The sequence below is a fragment of the Coffea arabica genome, chromosome 3c (genome assembly GCF_036785885.1).
Source record: "Coffea arabica cultivar ET-39 chromosome 3c, Coffea Arabica ET-39 HiFi, whole genome shotgun sequence".
NCBI lineage: Eukaryota > Viridiplantae > Streptophyta > Magnoliopsida > Gentianales > Rubiaceae > Coffea > Coffea arabica.
In genome coordinates, this window is record NC_092314.1 from 38,313,465 (window position 1) to 38,335,500 (window position 22,036).

A 22,036-nucleotide genomic window follows, 5' to 3' on the forward strand; every position below is an offset into this window, starting at 1 on the left:
TTGCTTCTGAATCTGCATTATCTTTACCAAAAATTGAATATTGATACTAATTGGTGGTGGTTAGGTGCTGGTTTAATGGGTGTTGTCATGGTTGGGTGCTGGTTTAATGGGATTGACGGGGTTTTGATATACGTACAAGTTAAAAAATCCGATTTACACCTGTTTCACTGCAAGTATATAGGTCAACTAGTAGTTTAGGATATATATTGGGTCGATTCCACGAGAAAGATTGAACAATTACCGGTACTACTAAAGGTTCTCTATTATTTAGACTATCAATGAATTGTAAGAAATGAAACCTACTGAACTTATACAAAATAACAAATAAAAGCTCCTTAGGTTATGGAATCCCTAACTACTCATACAAGTGCCATTTTTGGATTATTGAAAACTACTATCTTGGCTTTTTTTTTCAGAAACGATAGATAAATTTTACAACAAACCAAACTTTACAATATTTGAGCAATGGCTCAACCACCTATACAAAGTGTACGATGACACTAAGAAGAGACAAAAATTCTCTCTTTATCCATAACTATGCTTAGAGCATAACGACTAATGCTTTTACATAGAGACATATTACTATTTTTTCCTACTTCAAAAAAGCACATTTGAAACAGATTAGCTAGAGCAAGTATATCTTCCACTAACGTGACTATGTTCGGATTGTCTCCTTTCCCACTTTTCAGCATGGCAATAAGATGTTTATTGACGTTTCTGACTTTAATCCTGTGCCAACCAAGCTAGCTTACTTTGATGAGTGCCAGTCTCACTGCTGCAGCTTCATCTTGGATGTCCAGTAGCGAGGTTCTGTCCACTAGCGCCCAGTCAGCTGTGATTCTTGTTCCATTCAGCTTGGCCACAATGCCAATCCCCATCTTGTGTCCCTTGGATGCTTTCTGTGTTGCGATGTGAAGTTCTATAGAGTTCCTTGTCTCCATTCCTTCCTCCCTTTGCCTTGCATTTGCTGCATCTGTTTCTGATGTACTCCGAGCTTCCTTTACTGTACTAGCTTCCTCAAACTCCATCCACTCAATACTCACCTTTTGCACTACTCTTATTCCATCCTTCTCTTTCCCTTCAAATTCCAGCTCATTCCTATCTTTCCATAGTTGCCAAAGTATGTTAGCAGTTAAAGCTATATGCTATTTGCCTTCCTTCCTACTCCTAGCTTGAGTTAAAGCTGCCCACCACTGCTTAAAACAACCTATTTGAGTCTGGATACCGTCCCATTGAACTGGTGCAAGCTTCCATACCTTCTGAGCCTATGAACAATGAAACATAATGTGTTCCACCGTTTCTATCTTGTCTCCACATCTCGAGCAGCATGGTGAGCCTTGTTTCGTTCTCCTGAATATTGGTTCCCTTGCTGTTAATGTGTTAGTAATACACCTCCAAATGAATAGCTTAATCTTATGCTTGACATTCAGTCCCCAAAGAGTTTTCTAAATTTGTGTGTTGGAGTCATCATAACTAGAACCTGAATCCCCCTTTTACTGCTTCTTTCTTCCTCCTCTCTTTCTTCAACAGAATTTGATAGCAAGATTTAACTGAGTACTCTCCGTGCTTACTGTGTATCCAAAAGTTCTAGTCTCCAGTCCTTGAAAGGCTAATAGGTATCTTTAAAATGTTCTCAGCATCCTCTCTGTTGAATCTTCTGAAGATGACACTCCTGTTCCACCTAAAGTTTGAGATCAACTATTCAACTTTCTGCTCATCCTCATTGTCTGGAATCTTAGTTGTTGACTGTCCATTTGGATTGTTTGGTATCCAGTGATCCTTCCATATTTTTATGGTTTTCCCCAACCCAACTCTCTTCCAAATGCCCCCTTCAACTGTATCTCTCGTTGACATTATGCTTTGCCAAAACCATGAGGAATTTTTGGGGATCTCACAGTTCAGTATATTTGCCTTGGGATAATATTTGGCCTTCAATATTTTACTGACCAAAAGATTAGGGAAACGTATCAGCCTCCAAAGCTGCTTGCCCAATAATGCTTTGTTGAAGCATTGCAAATTCCTGAACCCTAAGCCTCCATCCTGTTTTGCCTTCATTATTTTGTTCCAAGAACACCAGTGTACCTTGTTTTTTCCTTCTGATTCACCCTATCAATAGTTAACCATCAACCGTGTGATTTCCTTGCAAAGACTAACTGGCAACTTAAAGCAAGACATAGCATAAGTTGGCATAGCCATTGTTATAGCTTTAAGCATCACCTCCTTGCCTGCTGCACTCAAAAACTTGTTCTTCCAACTATTTAGTCTAGTCCTGATGCTGTCCTTTATAAATCCAAAGAGCTGACTTTTTGTCCTTGTAACCACCATAGGAAGTCCCAAGTATTTCCCTTGATTAATGGTTCTAACACCTTGTAGTGGTTCACAGGCTTCCACTTTATCGTTCTCCTTAGTGTTGTTGCTGAAGTATATAGAGGATTTGTCCAGATTGATTACCTGGCCAGACTCTCTTTCATATTGACCCAGAATTTGTCTTAGCTGCCTTGTTTCCTCTTTCACTGCTTTGCAAAATACCAGTGTATCATTAGCAAAGAAAAGATGTGTGATAGCTGGCCCTTGTCTGCTAATCCTTAACCCACTTAGTAGTCCCTGCCTTGCTGCTTTGCTAAGCATATTCGAGAGACCTTCAGAGCATAATAGGAACAAGTAAGGTGACAATGGGTCACCTTGCCTAATACCTTGAGATGGTAGTACATGCTCCTTGTTCTCTCCATTTATATTGAACGAATAAGACACTGAAGTAATACACTCCATTATCCACTCCTCCCATAGCTTGCAAAACCCCATTTTTTCCATCACAACTCTCAAATAACCCCACTCCACCCTATCATAAGCTTTGGACATGTCCAGTTTAATAGCAGTATATCCATCCTTGCCTTGCCTCTTGTTTTTTAAGAAATGTAGGCATTCATGTGATATAATTATGTTATCCAAAATCTGTCTGTTAGGAATGAAGGCAGATTGGTTTTTGCTAATACAATGTTCAAGGACAGGTTTCAGTCTGTTGGCAAGGATGTTGGAGATGACTTTGTATAGAACATTGCAGAGGCTAATTGGCCGGTAGTGTTTCAAGTCAGTAGGTAGTTCTACCTTAGGGATGAGAGAAATGGTGGTATAGTTCAAGGATTTAAGCATATAACCAGACTAAAAGAAAGACTTGATAGCTTTTACCACCTCATCCTTAATGGTAGGCCAGAAATGTTGGAAAAAGAGTGGTGTCATCCCATCAGGCCCTGGTGCCTTGTTGGGATTCATAGAAAAGATTGCTATCTTGATTTCGTTATCCTCCACAGGTCTAGTCAAATTACCATTCAGGTGGTCAGTAATAGTACTAGGCAAGCCATCCAAAATTTCCTCCAAACACTCTATCTTAGTGGAGTTAAAGAGATGCTTATAATAATTAGCAACCTCAGCTATAATCTCTTCATCAGTTGTAGTCCAAGAGCCATCCTCTCGCTGCAAGTGTCCTATTTTATTTCTTTTCCTCCTCCCTTTCACCACTACATGGAAGTATTTAGTATTTTTGTCTCCTTCCCGAAGCCAGCTAAGTCTAGATTTCTGGCTCCACTATTGCTCTTCATTTTTTTAAGCTCCCACCAATTGAATTTTCAAAGCTGCAACTCTCCCTATCTTGGCTAGCTATGGTGTAATTTCCTTATGCATATGAATCCTACTTTCGTAGTGAATCAATTATACACATAACTAATCCATACCTATTCTCATGGTTATGAAATTAGTTACAAGTTCATTTCTTCAATGAAATTACATGAAATTAATCACCAAAACCACATAGGTGCACCTCTACTCTCGTGAGTGTACTTCCTATGTTTAGCACTTCTTGAACCAGTATTAAATCTCAATTTTCATTGCAGAAACAACACCTTAGATAATCACAATTAATGGTACCAGATTAATCATGATTTAAAGAGCTAAAATGCTAAATAACTTGCTTAAATCATAGCAATCAAATAGCCAAAGAATAAACACTAACAATCATAGAAAGTTCAACCAAACCCAAGACATAAACTTTTAAAGACACATAAACACAAAATCCAGAACTTGCATATTAACCAAATTTAAGAATCCAATACAAAAGATAAAGAGTTGGAGAAGAGATAACCCATGTCACTTGAGCTGCAACTCCTCCTTCTTCATCTCCATCTTCTTCCTAATCTAGCTAATAGACAAGAAGGATGAACTAACTAGTTAAACTATCCTACACTAAGGAAATGGAAGAACTACATTTCTGCAGACTCCAAGCTTCTCTCGTAGCTCCCTCCTCCAATCTTGCAAGTTTTTTGGCTATTTCAAGACAAAGGTGGTCAAGGAATGAGGTTTTCACCTCCCTTTTACAGCTGCAAAGTGGTTCTCACATGTCTAGCATTAGCTGTGACTTTTTGGAGTTGAAAGTAAGTTGTCCGCGTAGAGAGCAACCTTTTCTGACCACAATCCGGCTAGAAATCCGGCCATAAATCCGGCCAAGTTTCGGCCGGATTGCTACAGTGACTTTTTGTGCAATTTCTGTTCAATTTCCAGCTCTACTCCGATTTTGCCTCAACTTTAACTGAACTTTTCTTCATAATAGAAGCTGATTTAGCTCTTGACCAAAACATAAAACTTGTATCCCTTTGAGTTGGCTTTCCAATGCATTAAGAATCGCCTCATTTGGATTTGTGTAGGCTAAGAAATAACCAAAATACCCTTGACTGCTTAGTGTCCTATTTCAGCTTCGACCAATAGAAATTAGCTACTGTAATTCGGCTTTTTGACCTAGAAACCTTCAAACTGGATTTCGATGTCTTCACCAAAGTTGTAGGTCTATCTCTTATCTTCAAATTAGTTCAAGAATCATCTCAATCTGATCACTGTAACTCAAGTTATAGCCGAAATACGAAAATGTGTCAAAACTATCAAAATGCACAAAATACAAGTAAAAAGTGATAAAACCTCATTTAATCTCTTAAGAACATTTTTCACCAAATATAGCCAAAATGATTCATTTTCTTCCAATAATATAACCAAAGTGACTAAATATAACATAAAATGTCATTCAATTATTACGTAAATTAGTCACTTATCAGGGATTATAGCGGATGTGTATGCGGGATAAGCATTCGAACAAGAAAGAAGAAAGATATGAAAAGAAAAAAGAAATTAAAGGTAAAAAATTGATTATTAAATTTGATATCCATTCCTTACCAATATTTACCAAGCACCCCCATTTGTAATCATATCTTTGTCCAAAACCCATACCAAGTTTTTTTGTATGATTCCAATTACAATTCCAATTCCTAAGCTTGAACCAAGCGCCCAATTAATAGTTGAATGCAAGACTGGCTTCAATTATGAACACAAGTGCTTGGTGTTGGCCACATGGCAGAAGAAGAACCTCTCAAGCGGAGGATTTCATCCATAATCTTCCCTCTGCTTGTGTACCTCTTCCCAGGGAAGATGATACCATCTGATGGTTATGAGATAAAACTGGAATGTTACTACAAAGTCTGCTACTGCTTCATTGAGAGAACATTGTATGAATGTTGAGTGGCATAAACTGGTGTGGTTTAAACAACGTATTCCTAGAAATAGTTTGGCTACAAAAGATAGGTTGGCTTGTTTGTAAAAATAGTTTGGCTACAAAAGATAGGTTGTTTAAATGGGGTATGCCAGCTTATGTTTGGAGTAGGATACAACAGTGCTGTTTGCTTTATGGAGGCGTATTGGTTGGTCCGAAGAATTAGCATCGTGGATTGGTTTCCTGTAGAATGATGAATTTGTTAGCTCAATCAAAAGATTGGCTTTTGGGGTTTTTATTTATTTCCTTTGGCATGAGCGCAAGCAAAGGCAGTTCAACAGTAAGGTGTCGAATGCTGATTATGTGATACAGCAAATAATTACTACTGTTAGGCAAACTACAATAGGTTGGCGAAGGGTGCAAATGACACATAGCAGCTGGGAGTTTGGCATTGGCTGGAATTTTGATTAGCAGATTTTTTTCTTAGATTAATATTTCGTAGTTATAAAATTTGTTTTCATTATAGTATGGTGTCTTGTTCCGTTAAGCTTGTATAGGGCAGCTTTTCTTGTTGTTGGAACCATTCCTTGCTTGTCTAATGAAAAGAGTTATTTTGCCTAAAAATATATATTATTCTTCTTTCTTTTTCTTACCTGTTCAACCCTCCTCACACGCTCCTCATCCCTGAGTGCCAGGTTATACTATTCAATTAGTCTAGATAAATTTTATTTTTTGAAATTAAATTATATATCTAAAATATAATGGACACTTGTCATACAGAGAAATTGGGTTGGGTGAGCTTGGTAGCGGCTACAATGAGCTGTAGCAAAGAAAAACGGAAGAGTTTTTTTTTTAATAATTTTTTTCTTTTATTTGTCATTTCTTAGTATTGAGCAATTAATTATTTTCTTTTCATTTGGGATTCAATTTTCCTTGGATGACATCATGAGTTTTCTTATAAATAGTTTGCTATTCAAATGATTAAATTTATATGGCCAAACTATATGGTCACTCTTGTAATATAGACAAACGTCAAGACAAGTAAATGTTGGTTTTTCAAAAGGTATTTTTGTCATTTCGTTCATTTCAATGGCTGGGTTAAGAGGTTGTCACTCATGGGTAAATGTAGAAGCAAGACAGCATATGCAATTTTAAGTTACCCATGACAAATAAAGAAATCCAAAAACACGAAGTTCAAATATTAATGAAGCTTTTTGAAAATATGAATATGAACCAGCACAAAATAATTATTAATACCCATAATACTTCAAATACTAATAATTTTGGCACTCAACAATAAGTCTTCAGCCAATCCTCCACTATTTTTTCCTCCATGAAAATGACTTTAATGATAGACATTTGTGTTTTTTTTTTAACTTCCCATTCCTCTCCACGCTCTTCCCCACCCCCAACTATCAAGACCAAAATTCGAACTCTGAACTTGGCAGTAGAAAAAGCGCAAATGTTTATGTATTTGTTAAGTATATGGTTTATTGCCTTGGCAAAAGAAATATGTGAACTAATGCACATGTCATGATTTTCTAAGTTAAATTGTCTTGGCGTTTTAAATTCTTTAAGCAATGTGATAAAATACGATTTTATTGGTTTAAAAAAAATATTTCTTACATATCTGTTATCACTTGTTGTTCAATATTATTTTTAATGGAAATAGTTTATTCAAGTTTTTTTCTTCCTCGTGTCTTTGGCCAGGTTTGACACATAAATTATGAGAAAACATAGATTATGTATCTAAGTTATTTTGGTGAACGCAAAGTACGAATTGAGTGTCTCAAAGTCAATTTGGAGTTCCAAATTCATTGGTTCATTATTTTTTGGACTCTTGTAGGATCACATACTTTATGCATGATCAAAAAATGTTACTCTCTAATGCAAAAGATTTTCATATAATAGCCCAAGTGTCTAAAAAATAACTGGTGGATATGTCTAAATTGTAAGAAAAGGAAAGAAAAAAAATAACATTTAGTTTGGGAGGTTGGAAGTACTTCCAAATCACATGTTTGAGAATCTGTTATTGTCCCTCTTTTCCTACATGAAATTCATATTGGGATTGATATATCATTTTTCGGGTGCGATGTTTAAATTATTGTTCATGCATGCTGATGCGTGGAACCAAAGAAGAAATTAACGAAAATAGCAAAAGAAACAAACTCAAACTTAATCTATAGTACAATACGTTCATAGATAGGATGTCATAGATTACACATCTTGGTTTACAGACCCACTCAAACTCAAACATAATTACAATACATCAGACTTTTATTCCCACCATCTTGGTTGATAAAAGCACACACAAACCAAATAGAAACACATGAACACTTAATTAAGCAGAGAATAACAGCTTCTGCAATCTGCGTATCGCAGCTTGATAGTCTGATTAGTTCTTTCCTTGAGAAATGAAAATGAGATCACTTTGAGACATCCAATGGCATGCTTCACTTTGGCCAGGAGAAGTTTTCAATATCTTCAAGGCCACATGATCAGGGGACCAGCCTGAAGTATCCATATGACATACCACCGTGACTGTATTAACTGGAACTTTGGTCCTAGGTTCAACAACATCTACTGCATAGACTTCAATATTGGACAGCAAATGGCAGAAATATGTTGCAAAAGGAAGAAATAATTGATGACATGCCACAGTTTTTCCATATTTAAGCTTTTCCACGCGTCCAACCATCAATTCTTTTCTAGAACCCTCTGTGTTTTTCGATGCCAATGCCACCAAATTCTTGTCACCTATGACAGTTTTTGAAAATTCAATCATTTCCTCAAGGGATTTTGCACAGCTCTGAGGCTCTTCCTTAAGAGCAGGAGTATTGCAATAAATAAGGGTGTATTGAATGGCATCTTTTGTTTGCGGGCTTTCAAAGGATTGAGGAAATAATTTTCGTAGGTCATTTTCCGTAACAGAGATCTTTGATGCCGTTTGAGAAGGAAGAAATGACTGTTGGGGCAATTGGTTTTCCAAGCTTGAGAGATGCACCATGTTTCCTTGTTTGAGAAGTGAGAGTCTGAAGAAAGAAAAAGGATCAACATGTAGGACAACATTTGGGCTAATTCTGCCATAGCCGTAATTATTCTTGTCCAAGAAACTATCAACACGTGCTTTGGATAAACAAGCTAGGTTTGCAAGAGAGCAAAGATTTGCATCAAATGGAAGATTTTTCTCGGACGCTAATGAAGTGAAATGTTCAGTTTGTTCCTTGCTCAGTGGAGATAGTTTGGACAGAAGATTTCCAGGCATGGTGCCTTGGACATTTTCTGACCAATATTTGAGCTGATTCAATGCAGTGAATGAAGAAGATGAAATGTGTGCAGCAAAATGGGACGTAGGAAACGTGAGGGCAATGACAAAGAGAACGATAGCAAACGTTGAAGAGGCCATTGGTTTCATCGACACTAATATTGAGCTAATTTTCTTCAGTGGATGAAGTGCTGATGACTTTGCTAGTGCAGCTTCTAATTTATACTAGTGCTCGAGCCTGGACACAGGGCCTCACCTGCCCATTTCAGGATAAAATGGTTACTCTAAATTTTTTTTACATCTTGTTTTAGTTGGTATATATCTTTACTTCAAATTATTTACATCCCACTCCAACTTATTTGTACCTTAGTCTAAACTGGTTGGAAATGGAACTTGTGAGGCCTCATCCCCACTCTAGCCTTGTGTTTGCTCCAGCTATAATCTCTAAAGGGAAACCGTTCAAAATGTACCTTACATTTTGTCATATAAATTTTTTCCTTCTTGTTTTCCCTAAAAATTATCAATCCTCAATCATTATTGTCCCTAAATAAGTAGAATCTAATCCATACCATGTTCATTTTTCTCCATTAAAAAAGTGGAATATGACCCAATCCATATTTATTTTTGCCACAAAAAAATGGGATCTACCCTTTTTGGACATAAAAAATAACTGTATATAGGTCACATGGTGATTTCAAACTAGTCAGATATTTAGGTTGGAACTAAATGTTGCTAATTTGAATTTTTAAGTGATTTAATTTGAAGTTTATATTTTAAAAGTGAAGAACGAAAAAATTTATTTGATAAAATGTGTGGCATGTTTTGAATGATTTTCTCATCTTCACATGTATATATTGTACAATTAATCCAAAACAAAACTCCAAATGTACCTGTGTTTACTAATCCAGAAAAAAAGAGACAAAATTGAAAAATAAATTTATTTGAATAGACAATTTGCAACTTGTTCCACGTTTGCATTTGAATGGGTTAAATACACTAATCATTCATAGCATTTGGACATGGTCCAGGACATTATTTTTCCCATTTTATGCTCTCAGCTTGCGGTCCATAACCTGAGATATGTGGTAGTTAAAAAGACATTTGTAATCTCGAAAGTGACGGACAATACAGTCCCGCACATTTAGTGCGTCTTGTAGGTATATATGGACAACCGCAGCAAGGAATTACATCTCCAAATACGAAAATTTCATGAAATGAGATGTAGGTGTGTGTATATGTATATAGGTATATAAATATGTATGTATATATGTAAGTTTGGTTTATAAAATATTAGTCAATACTAATCGTTCAAAATGACCAGCAAATTTCTTAATAAAAAAACATTGATATCCTTGGGGATACTTTTTTATCCAATAAAGCAGCTGAAAATTGTGTAAAAAATGCATGCTCCCTATAAACAAGATTGGAAAAGAAAACGAAAATGAATAAGTCGCATGCTATGAAAGTCAGTTGAAAAGGAAAAGATTGGCTCGTGTAGCCAAAAATTCATAAGCATTGCAGTTACCAACAACACGTATTTCCATTTCAATATTTTCAGATGTCCACGATTTGCATAAGGGTTTTACTGTGTTGCATTTGCATCCCACATACATTGATAACTCCATTTGCTTTGAAGAGGAACACCTTGCGCAAAAGAGAGATGTTGCAGAAATTTGAGACATGAAAAAAAAGTTAGAGACTAGGATTGAAACTTTTCCATTAAGGAAATAGAAAGTTTAAGAGCTATCAATTGCTACAGTTAAACTAAGAATGAGACAGAGAAATAGGTTTTGAAACACACTGTGTGAGAAATGGATTTAAAATGTGGTCAATTGTTTGTACTAGTAGCAAAGGGTAATTCCAACAGTCCCAAGCGTAGGGGCAAGTGTAGGCATATAAAAAAAGAAAATCCTATATTAAGTGATATACAATAATGCAATAATCACAATTTAAAAGATGGCGTACCTCATGATATCTAAGAGTTCTCATATTTAAATTTGATAAATGGGAACGTCATGCAAGTGGTTCTTATAGCATGCAAGTGTTTTTGGAGTAAATCGATTTTAGAAAAGTTTAGAACAGTACTAAGATTCCACTACGTTTTTTTTTTTTTTTTTTTATAAACTAGAGTGCTTTCTATAATTGGTTATCAGTTTTAACAGCATTGATATGGTTTAGTTACGATTACACTATAATGTCTTAGGGAAACAATTATCTGTTCACAAAAAGATATTAAAGTGCTACAATTAACGAACTCTTTAATGGCCTTTGTTGATTAATTCTAGAATTAGATGATCGTAAAAAACAATTAGACTATTAACATCGAACTTTTACTTTTTTTTCTTCTAAGAACAATAGGAAGGAATAGCCTTACATTCTTTGACAAAAAGAAAGAAAATAAAAATCCCTAGCTACATTATTTGAGTTCTCAAGTACTACTGATTATGGATGGAGAAAGATTGCTCAAAATTGCTGTCCATATGAAATTCATGAAATTATTAATCAGTTCGCAACTTTGGTTGACTGGGTCTTTTATTGAACAATTTTTTGACATAAGTTTGTCGGAGAATATCCTCTCCTTCAATTTAAAAGAAGAAAATTTTGAAGTAATTCCTCCTGCACTAGCCAAAAATCTTTTCTATGTTCGTCAGCTTGGGCTGGATAGTGACCTGATCGAGTTTAGGTATTAAGAGTCAATGAGTTCGATCGATTAGTTTGGGATCTAGCCGAATGATGTCATAATGATGCCATAAATATATTTTAATTATTTATAAAGTAAAAATTATATATAAATTACACATTAGCTTGACATATTTGGTGAGTTTATAACAAATATGAAGAACTCATTCAAATAGTTGTACAAATTTAGGCTGGAAATATAATTTGATAAGTATTTGTGGTTTAATATATAACTTTTTTGAAATAATCCAGTGCCAATTCTTGAACTTAAAGTCCAAATACACATTGATGAGCCTAAAACTTTTTACTAGGACAATTCTTCAACAAAATTGAGGTTTATATGTATAAATACAAAAGTTAGAGTTACGTAGAGTAATTATAAAAGAAGTTTGGGAGTATATTTATGATTATAAAAAAGTGGAGGGTCAAAACAAAATACTAGAAAAGTTTTATATTTAATTGGCAATTTCTTCTCCACCATGCATCTTCATCAGACGGGAATCGGGAGGTTTCAACCTTCATCTGCATTCCCCTTTTTTTTTTGTTTCTTTTTGTAATGATTTTTTTTTCTTTTTTGTCCCTTTTCTTCAACTGGGTAAGAATCTTCCCCTTATTCTTTATTTTCGTTCTCTCCTGTTTTCTTCTCTTTTTATTTAGATCTATAAATCTTTGAGAGATGACAATGATAGAATTATAGATCTATTTTCTCTTTTCCTTTTTTCTTCTCTTGCAGTAATTGAAACTTTTTCTTATGATTTGTCAAATATCTTACCACCTTTTTTTGAATTAGGCTTTAGAAATGAAGAAAATTTTTGAAAAAAAAAATCACAAATTAGTAATGAAGAAATTCAGGTAAAAAAATTTTATATACGCGATCCTCTCATCAAACTCTACTCATCTACTAGTTTAGATTCCGGATTTCCTCTTCGTTTGGTAACACCTTTCTAAACCCACTTTTTTTTATTGTTATAGTTTTTGGAGGTGATTTTGTAGCAATTTCGCTTAGTTGGTATTAGTGATATTATTGTCATCCGAATATTTCGAGTAAACCTGTGTATTCCTATTGCTGTGATAGTGCAGATTTTTGACTGGAGTAAGTCTCGTAGTTTTTCCCAATTTGGGTTTTACACGTAAAAATTTTGGTATCCTGTGCCTTTTATTTTTCTTGCATTTTATTATCGCTGTTGGTATTATTACTTGGTGATTTGGTTTATTCCAATTTTTAATTAGTACTTGGAAAAAGAGAAATTTGTCCTATGTTAACTCTGATATTGTGTGCATGTACCGATATCCCTCTCCCAACAAGTGGTATATTAGACAATCTTCACATTTTGCACTTTCATAAAGCAATTACACCACAACTATTCAGTTTTAGATCGACAACATTGAATGCGTTAGTTACTTTGTTTAGCAAATTTATAATTATTGAGATGCATCAAATACTTTTTTTTTTCTGCAAGAAGAATGGTTAAATTCTCAATTACAATGAAAACAGCTAATATAGTAATCCCACCAATATTGTTTCTTTAAACATTTTGTTGTAATACTCTCAACCTTTTGCTTTTCTGGTAATATACTTTCTTTTCATTTCCTTTCCTTCAATTCAAAAGGTAACTAAATTTTTTTCCTCAAATGGCGCCTAAATTACTTTAAAAGCAAAGACAACTAGTGAGATGCCAAAAATTTCCCATCAATTACGTGCTTTACTTTGAAACTTACCGGTAGTTCCACTTGTTTTAAATTTGTATGATTTTGATAGGGTTAAAAGTCGAATCAAACTATTTGATATTTGAAATAAGTTTGGTTCAGTAAAAACTTGTTCTAACTTGATTTGCAAATTAATCAAACAAAGTTTGAACATCATTTTGTGTTCAATTAACTTTTAAACTCTATTTAATCTTGGTACAAATAGCATAAAACTTGATTTTATAAGTAAAAAATTCAAGCTACTCAAGCTCAACTCAAATCTCATTTGATTAAAGCTCATTTAAATTTAGTTCAATAAATAAATAAGTCAACATTGAATATAATTTCAAACTCGCTAAAATAATTAAACAAACAAGATTGAACGCTCTTGTCCTCACTCTTGCTATTGTACTTAAATGCAGCCATGCTGCAAAATGCCTATGCATTATTAGTTGGCCACTTACTTCGACATCTTCTTATCCTCAACTTCTTTTGCTAGCCACTTTGCCCCATTATTGTCTTTTGTTTACACTTTAATTGATCATTTTTCTTTCTTTCAGCTTGCAATACTCAATCTCCTTCAACTTCAATTTCCTTCAAAGTTTCTTTTAATTTTTTTCTTGGTGCTTTAAACATGACACATTTCCTACTATTTTTTCTTAAAAAAAAAAAAAAAAAACATTGGCACGTGAAGTTGGCAATTGGCACTTATAACACAAGCGGCCCTGGATGTGCGGCCCTGGACTTGGACCACTCATAAATAAAGTGAGTGTGATATTTCTTATCATGGTTGCTCTTACAATACAGCCAGCCAATGAAAGTGAATGTGATAGAGAGATATACGCACGGAGACAAAGGCAAGGCTGCTCGTGTTTCATCATACGATCCAATAATTTGGGAATTCGAAAAATCTAAAACCAAAGGAGAAAACAAATGTAAATGTGTAAATTTACAAGTAACCAGTATTGGTGTAATCAATGGATAAATGTGTACATTACAACTGATAACGTGCACAAACAAGAAAAACTCACATTTAATAAGACTTGAAAACGGTTATGATTGTTGAATCTCAACCTTGATTTTTTGGACGAAGATCTCACTGTACAAATTATTTGAATTGCTATTTTTAAAAGTTTTTGTCAAAAAATATATTATAGTTATTTGATATATATAAGATAAAAAAGTGATTGAAAATTTATTTACGAAAATTATAAAAATTATTGGTAGAAAATAGTAATGGAAACAAAGGTTTTTGAATTATTGGAGCACCCCTAAATTAGGAAGGACGAAAATTCAATATCACATCATAGGATCAGCCACTCTATTATTCTACAAGGCGACATAATAATGAAATTGACATGCAGGAAATACTTCCCACACAAGTCATGAATCGATGAGATGTGGGACTGGTGGCGGCCGCCATCTCAGACATTATCATACGATAAGACATGTTTCAACACCATCAGTTGCTTTTGAAAAATATTAAAAATATGTTCTGCTCAATCAATTTGGACAAGGTCACAAGAACGGATCAAAGGCCTCTGGCATTTACACAATCCAACTGATTATCTCTGGGCCATTCAAATTTAATTTTGCTTTACAAAAATTTTGAAGGCCCATGTTTGGTCCACATAAATTCGGCTCAATTTAGGCCATTACTCCAAAACTGTAATTAGGAGTGTGAAGGAGAGTAATCAAGTAAAATATCTTAATATTCAAGATTGTTTGATTGTTTTAACGAATTTAAAATTTTATTTAAATTTGACTTGTTTAGATATCAAATCGAGTTTAAACGAATTTATTTTTATAGAATTTAAAAGTTATCGAACATAAAATACTATTTAAGTTTAATTTAACTAATTGGTAAACCAAAGTCGAACGAACTCTTATCAAGACGAATTCGATTCAAGTATTAAATAATTTATATTTATTTATTATTTTTAAGTAGAAGGTCTTGAGTAGAATTCCTTCTCTCTTACCACTCAATCCAGCCCTCCCCGAATATCGAGTGATTTGATTCATATTTCAATCCTAATTGTAATTGCGCGCCCTTATCTATTCAGAAGAAGCAACCATCCCATAGTTCTTGCCACTGCTTGTCTGTTACTCATTCTGCATCAGAAGACCATCAATATAGAATCAACCCTTACTTCTCCATTTCCAATCCGCAACTTTGCCAACAAATCAAACTAAATTATGTAGTTCTATCCTCTTTTTCTTTTCTTCCTACAATCTCCTTCCACTCAAATCAAAGAAGCAATACCCATGAAATATTCTTTTGGGATAAGAGCAAGTTTATATCACATATGAAGTGTCCTCAATATATAATATCACCTAATTTTAGATTTTCATTCTGAAACAAAGTCAATTTTTTTAATTTATCATTTGTTTTTGCTTCTAAATTTAAGATTTTTTATAAAGCTAAAAAAGTTAAAATCTAAAATCTACCCAAGAGTAATTTTGTTGATTTTGATTAATCTGCTTTTTGTAAAGTTTACAGCTAATATAACTGCATCAGAGTGATTAGAGATCCATAATTGGGTTGCATATTTATTACTATTCAAACATTATTACATAAGAAAATAAAATGATATTAATTGCTCTTAAGAAATAAAATCTCAATTTTACTTATCTTTAAAGTAAATTTGATGTAGGAAATTTTTGGAAGTCAGAAACTTGGCTTATATTTCTGGTTTTTTTTTTTATTTTGTGCCTGCGGGTCTATAGAAGGGCTAGTTTGTTGGAGAAGAAACATGTTGAAAGATGAAGGAGACAGCCTATGTAGGAAAGGGGGAAATAAGGAAAAAATCGAGTTTTACTAAATATTTTGAATTTGCAAAGACCTAGTCAAAAATCGAGTTTGAACATGAAAAAAAGGAAAAAATAGAAAAGTTTTTCATTTTTTGGTGAACCATTTTCTTTTTTCTATTTTGTTAAAGTTTTCCATAAAATATGTTTACCATAGTTTGATGGGTTAGTTGCAAAACTTAGCTCTTAATTATAACAAATTTTGCACATTACTCCACTATTAGTCAACTCAAACATTGTATACCCATTACGTGAAAAAACATTCATCCTGAGGGTTAATTATAGTAAATCCCCTCAAAATATTGCATGCTTTATACTTTACTCTATAAAATCATCTTTTTCTCAATTTGTAGGTTTGTCCCCAAGACCATTAGTTAACTCCAATGTTCTGTAACACCCAAGAAAAAACAATATCTAAGAGACATTTATATCCTTGACAGGATAGCAAACTGAATAATATTTTTATGGATATGAGTCTAGTTAAATTTCATCTCGTAATTACACTTTTTTAAGATAGAGGGAAATTTTTTGGTCATTTTATGCCTTAAGGAGGAAAAATAAACAAAATATTATTTAAAACTTAAAATATGAAAACTGAAAATATTACTAAATTTGTAAAAACCGCTTAAAAACTTTCAATCTCTCTTTTCAAATGTGCATATAGGTTTGCTTTTCATTTAATAGTTAAATATTTGCTTTGCATAAAAATATACACTTTTTGTTGTTAGTAACACTACAAAGGGCTTTTCATTCCAAAGCTTTATTGTTACTAGTGCTCAGTGCACACCTGACGTGTGTACAATCAAAAAATATATAATATTAATGGTCATATATTTTAAATATCTTTTTATTACTAAAGCAAATTTTAATCTTTTAAATATTTTTCATAAAATAATTTTATATTGGTAGTTATGTTGAATACATATATTTAAAAGTAAAAATAGTCATGGGTGGTTATAGATAGTTAAAGTAAAAGTAATTTTTATAAGGGCCAAAAAGAAAGTTCATAAAGTGACGATAAATGTTAATCCTAATTTTAACCCCAAATCTCTTTGTCAAGCTTTACATATAACTAGTGTCAAAGGCACACCCACATGTATGCAATTTAAGAATAAATTAATTTTTATGAAATTTTCTTTAATGAATTGATAGTTAGTATTTTGGTAGTTATGTCAATTGGTAGTTATCTTGGTAATTAAAACTTTTTTCATAATAAAAAGTTTGGATGTTTAAATTTTAAACTTATTGGTAGTTGCAACAAAAATTATGTTGGTTATATATAATTGGATAGTTAGGATAAAATTTAATTTTGTGAGGATAAAAATGGAAGTTTAAAAAGCGACAAAAGGTGTTTACCCCACCCTTTAATTTCATAGAGTAAGTAAGGGTAAATTTGAAAACACACAAAACTAACACCAAGTTAACTACCTACACATGTTTTATTATTTTAAAGATATAGATTTTGTAATGCTTAAAGGCACTTTTCTCAAACTTCAACGGTTTACGACAGAGGTATTTTTTTAACAAGTGCTCAATACACACCCAATGTGTGTGCAATCAAAAAATACAAAATTTTTATGGTCATATATTTTAAATAAAGTTTTTATTACTGAAGCAAACTTTAATCTTCTAAATGATTTTCATAAAATAATTTTATATTGGTAGTTATAATGTTTAGGGGTAGTTATGTTGAAAACATATATTTAAATAGTTGAAAGTAAAAATAATCATGAGTAGGTATAGGGAGTTAAAGTTAAAGTAGTTTTTATAGGGGTGAAAAAGGAAGTTCATAAAGTGATCATAAATGTTAATCCCAAAGTTAACCACAAACCCTTTCCTTAGACTTTATATTAGAGGTGACAAAATGGATTCAAATCCATTTATCCATCCATATAAACCAAGTTTAAATGGATTTGGATGACTAAAAAAAGTGTGATGACTTTAAATGGATAACCATTTAAAACCAATTAAATTGATGGATTTACATGGTTTATCCACTTGATCCATATAAATCCATTTAGCAAAATAGAATGCAATGGGAAGACGGACCCAGGACTCACAAATAACTTCTTCTCTTCCTTCCAGAAAGCGTCATCGTTGTGGGCCCACAAAACTAGAGAACATCATCACGTTCAGAAGAAGTGGATCTAGAAACACAGTCAAAATACTAACAACTGGCCTCTATGAGTTTGTTAAATCTGAGAAGAATTTTTTTTGTTACTGTCTTGTACTTCCTTCAGTATATTTTCGTCTTTTTCTTTTTGTAAATTTTTCCCTTTAGTTGCTTAATAATCACATGTTCTTTGCCTTCTACTAAGGGCCTGTTGCGAGTTACAATAACTTATTAAAAAATAATTTTTTAATAGAGTTTTTAATAAAAATATTTATTAAGTATTTAAATACTTTAAAATATATTATTTGGAGATATAGTTCAATAAATACTTATTGTATTGGATAATATGTAATTTAAAAAATTTTAAATATATTTATCTCTTTATTTAGTTCATAATATAGGATAAAATAATTAAATTCAATGTTTTATTTTTTAAATCACAAAAGCTACTATAAAAGTACCAAATTTAACCTTTTGCTAAAAGTGTTTTTAACACAAAAAATTTTACTCCAAATTTTATGGGATGATATTCACCAAACGTTTTGCTTTTAGCACCTAAAAATGTATTTTTACCAGAAGCACAACAACTCTTATGGGGAGAGCTTGCGCCTCTTATGGGGTGTAACCTGGCTCAACTCCGGATTAGTCAAGGCCCAAAGTGGCTATTTCATACCGAAGGATCTGACCAAAAAAAAAAAGTTACGAAAATACTTAAATGGATTATAAATGGATAATTGTTTTTATTTAATCCATTTAGATCCATTTATTAAATGGATTTAAATGGATTGGATAAATTTCATCCACCATCCATTAAGTCAAAATCAATTATGAACCATTTATTCATATTGCCACCTCTACTTTATATGTAGTATAGATATTGGTGAATTTAACTAATGAGGGAACAAAGTGAGAAAAAGATAATAAAATTTGGAATTCTATGGGGGAATTCTTATAAATAACCCGAGTTTGATACTAAAAGAACTAATGTCTTGTTTAGAAGGAGATTTTTTATCAAAAAATCTACACATTTTCCGTAAACACATTTTTTAATCACCTTTTTACCTCACATATATTCAATTGCTACAGTTTATTTTTTACAAAAATTTCAAAAAATTGCAATCCAAACATAACCTAAACTTTTATAGTGCACCCATGGATAATTTGGAAACTGTGATGATCTAATAAAAGTTTTCCAGGGTTAAAAGCAATAAACCCCCAAAACTTTTGGGATGCTTTGCACTGCAGTCTCTAACGTTGATTTTGTGCCATTTAGTACTTTTGTTTTTTTAAATGAGATGTTTTAAATTCAAAACTTCATACTTACAATTTCTTCCACCTCACCACTTAACCATACCCTCCACCCCAAACTCCAATTTTAGTACTTGTGTTAGTCAGCCTCAACATTTGCCGTTAAATGGTACTAATTTCTAAAATTACCCTGATTTCTATGACAAAAATGCCTGTTGTCCTAAATATAATAAAAAGATCTCCACAAAACCTTGCAATCCTTTTGTTTAATATAAAAAAGTTAAAAAAAAAAACCGCAAGCATTTTGACAGTGCCAATACAACAAAACCACAATCTTCCTTTAATTAACTTAAATGGAGCGAAGTATTTCTTCCAATCTTCTACTCCATATCTTTTTTTTTTTTTGGATTAACCGTAGGAGAGCGAATTACTTTTGTCCTTTTTCTCCTTTTTATCAATCTCACAGCTGACAAAACAAAAATTTTCAAATCTATCTAAACTAGCAGCTCCGTCTTTCACTTATCTTTTTGCTTTAACAGGTTTTGTACCTAAACATTTATGTTTTTTTTTCCCGCAAAATTGTGTGCTAAGTACATTCATTTCCAGAATAGACAATTAGAAACAGCAATGCTATTATTCATATGTTCAACTCGTTTGAATTTGGAAAAGGTTTAATCACAGAATAAACAAATAAAACTCGAAAACAAGATTGATTTGGAGCCAACACACAAATTTGGGTGCAAGCGGATTGAATATGTTATTGAACCCCACAAAAAATTATATTGTTGCCCCACTTTGCCCCCTTATTCTCCTTACCAGTATTGCAACTAGAGGTGTCAAAATGAGTGATTTGGACGGGTTTGGATTGGCTAAAATGGATAATCGGTATAAGTGAGTCAACCCATTTATACCTATTTAATTAAATGGGTATAAATAGGCAAGCCAAAAATGAATTGGATAACCCAATTACTCATTTATAACCCATTTATTTTAACTTTTTATAAACTCATTTAAATTCATTTTGAACTAAGTTATCAATTTATACCACCCTTTACACCCATCATTAGTTTTAAATATTTATTTATAATGCTCAATAAGCCTAATTACCAAATTTTTTTCCATCCGTACTCTATGTCGTAAAGTTACATGCTATATAATAATTGAACAATCAGAATATAAAAATTTGAACTAAGTACTATAAATGTTAACATAAAAATTTAATCCAAAAATTTTAAACTCCTAGAATTTTTTTCATGTGTAAATTTAAATTTTCATTTTGAAAAAGTAGGAAAAGAGGCTAAAACTTGTCATAAATTGGTAATGCTGAAGAGTAAGTTAACAAACTAAGAGGAAATAAAATGATAAGATAAAACCAACCAATAATAATAATAATGAAACAAAATTGGTTAACATCATAACAAAATGAAGAATCTGAAAAAAAAAATGGGTGGGAGAAGAGAGAAGGCTTGGGGGAAGATAATTCTAAATGGGTTAATTGGATTTGATGGGTTATCAATAATACCCATTTATTTTAATGGATATTATTAGATAATCCATTTATACCCATATGCAAAAATTTAAGATACCCATATCCATATGTTCATGGGCGGGTATGAGTAAATTTAGTTAAATAGATTTATTTGTCACCTATAATTGCAACCAATGCAAGTAAAAATTACGATACTTCTTTACTACAAAATAAGGACGTGAATTTATCAGATAGAAAGTGGAGAGGAAAAAAAAAGGGCAAAATACACTTAACTCTCTTGTGATTTAGTGATTTTTTACATAACCTCCATATAGTTTCAAATACTATATATAACTCTCTCATAATTTGCATTAAACTTTCAAAATGATAGAAGTGATTATTTGTAATGAAACCCGTGAAAATATTGAAATTGCCCTTGTTTAAAACCTAAAATGACTGAACTGATAAAAAAATATAAATATAATATGCATGACACTCTAACATCGTATAGTTGTATATTTTACTATATAACCCCCTTATAGTTTAGTGTTTTACCATATAATCCCCTTATAATTTTTAAAATATATACATAATCTCTTATGGTTAATAAATAATTTTTAACTTTACATAAGAGTATTTTTAACATTCTAGTTGACTCCATTATGGAATATAAATTCAGTCATTTTAAGACTTTAAGTCAAATCATGAGAGGGGTATGTGTATCTTTTGAAACTATAGGAGGATTATGTGAAAAAACATTAAACCATAGGGGGTAAAGTGTATTTTTCCAAAAAAAAAAGGAAAAACAAGGAGTGAGACCATTTTCTCATTTTATATTTGCACTTTAGTAAAATAGTTAATCATTTTTCTTCTTTTAAATTGTAAAACTCAACCTCTTTTAATTTACAATTTCATTTGAATGTTATTTTAATTTTGATCTTAGTTCTTCAAAATTGGCATATTAATTTCCTACAATTTTTGTAAGGAAAAAAAAAAAAGCATAAAACATGGCACTTGAAGCTGGTTGTCGGCACTTATAGCTTGTATCATTTGTTTGCTGGGTACAAGTTATTGGACTAAGACAACTCATGGATAATTAAGTTTATTTCACCAGTGGGGTTTTTGGTGGCTTATCTCCTTCTTATCATGTTTGTTCCGACAATACAGCCGGCCGAAGAAATAAGATGAGAAAGAGAAATGGGCGCATGGAGACGAAGGGCCGGCGGCTCCTTTTGATATATC

The 22,036-nt window shown here is 32.6% G+C and overlaps 1 protein-coding gene across 1 annotated transcript; it reads right to left on the reverse strand.

The window, feature by feature from the left end:
- Positions 1-7,922: 7,922 nt before the first annotated feature.
- On the reverse strand, positions 7,923-8,933 carry LOC113735904 (BURP domain-containing protein 16-like). Its single transcript, XM_027262872.1, has one exon. The coding sequence runs from the start codon at positions 8,931-8,933 to the stop codon at positions 7,923-7,925; it is 1,011 nt and encodes a 336-aa protein (XP_027118673.1).
- Positions 8,934-22,036: the final 13,103 nt, after the last annotated feature.

Excerpts from the sequence above, each read along its gene's own strand:
- LOC113735904 (XM_027262872.1), bottom strand. The coding sequence starts at position 8,933 with ATGGCCTCTTCAACGTTTGCTATCGTTCTCTTTGTCATTGCCCTCACG.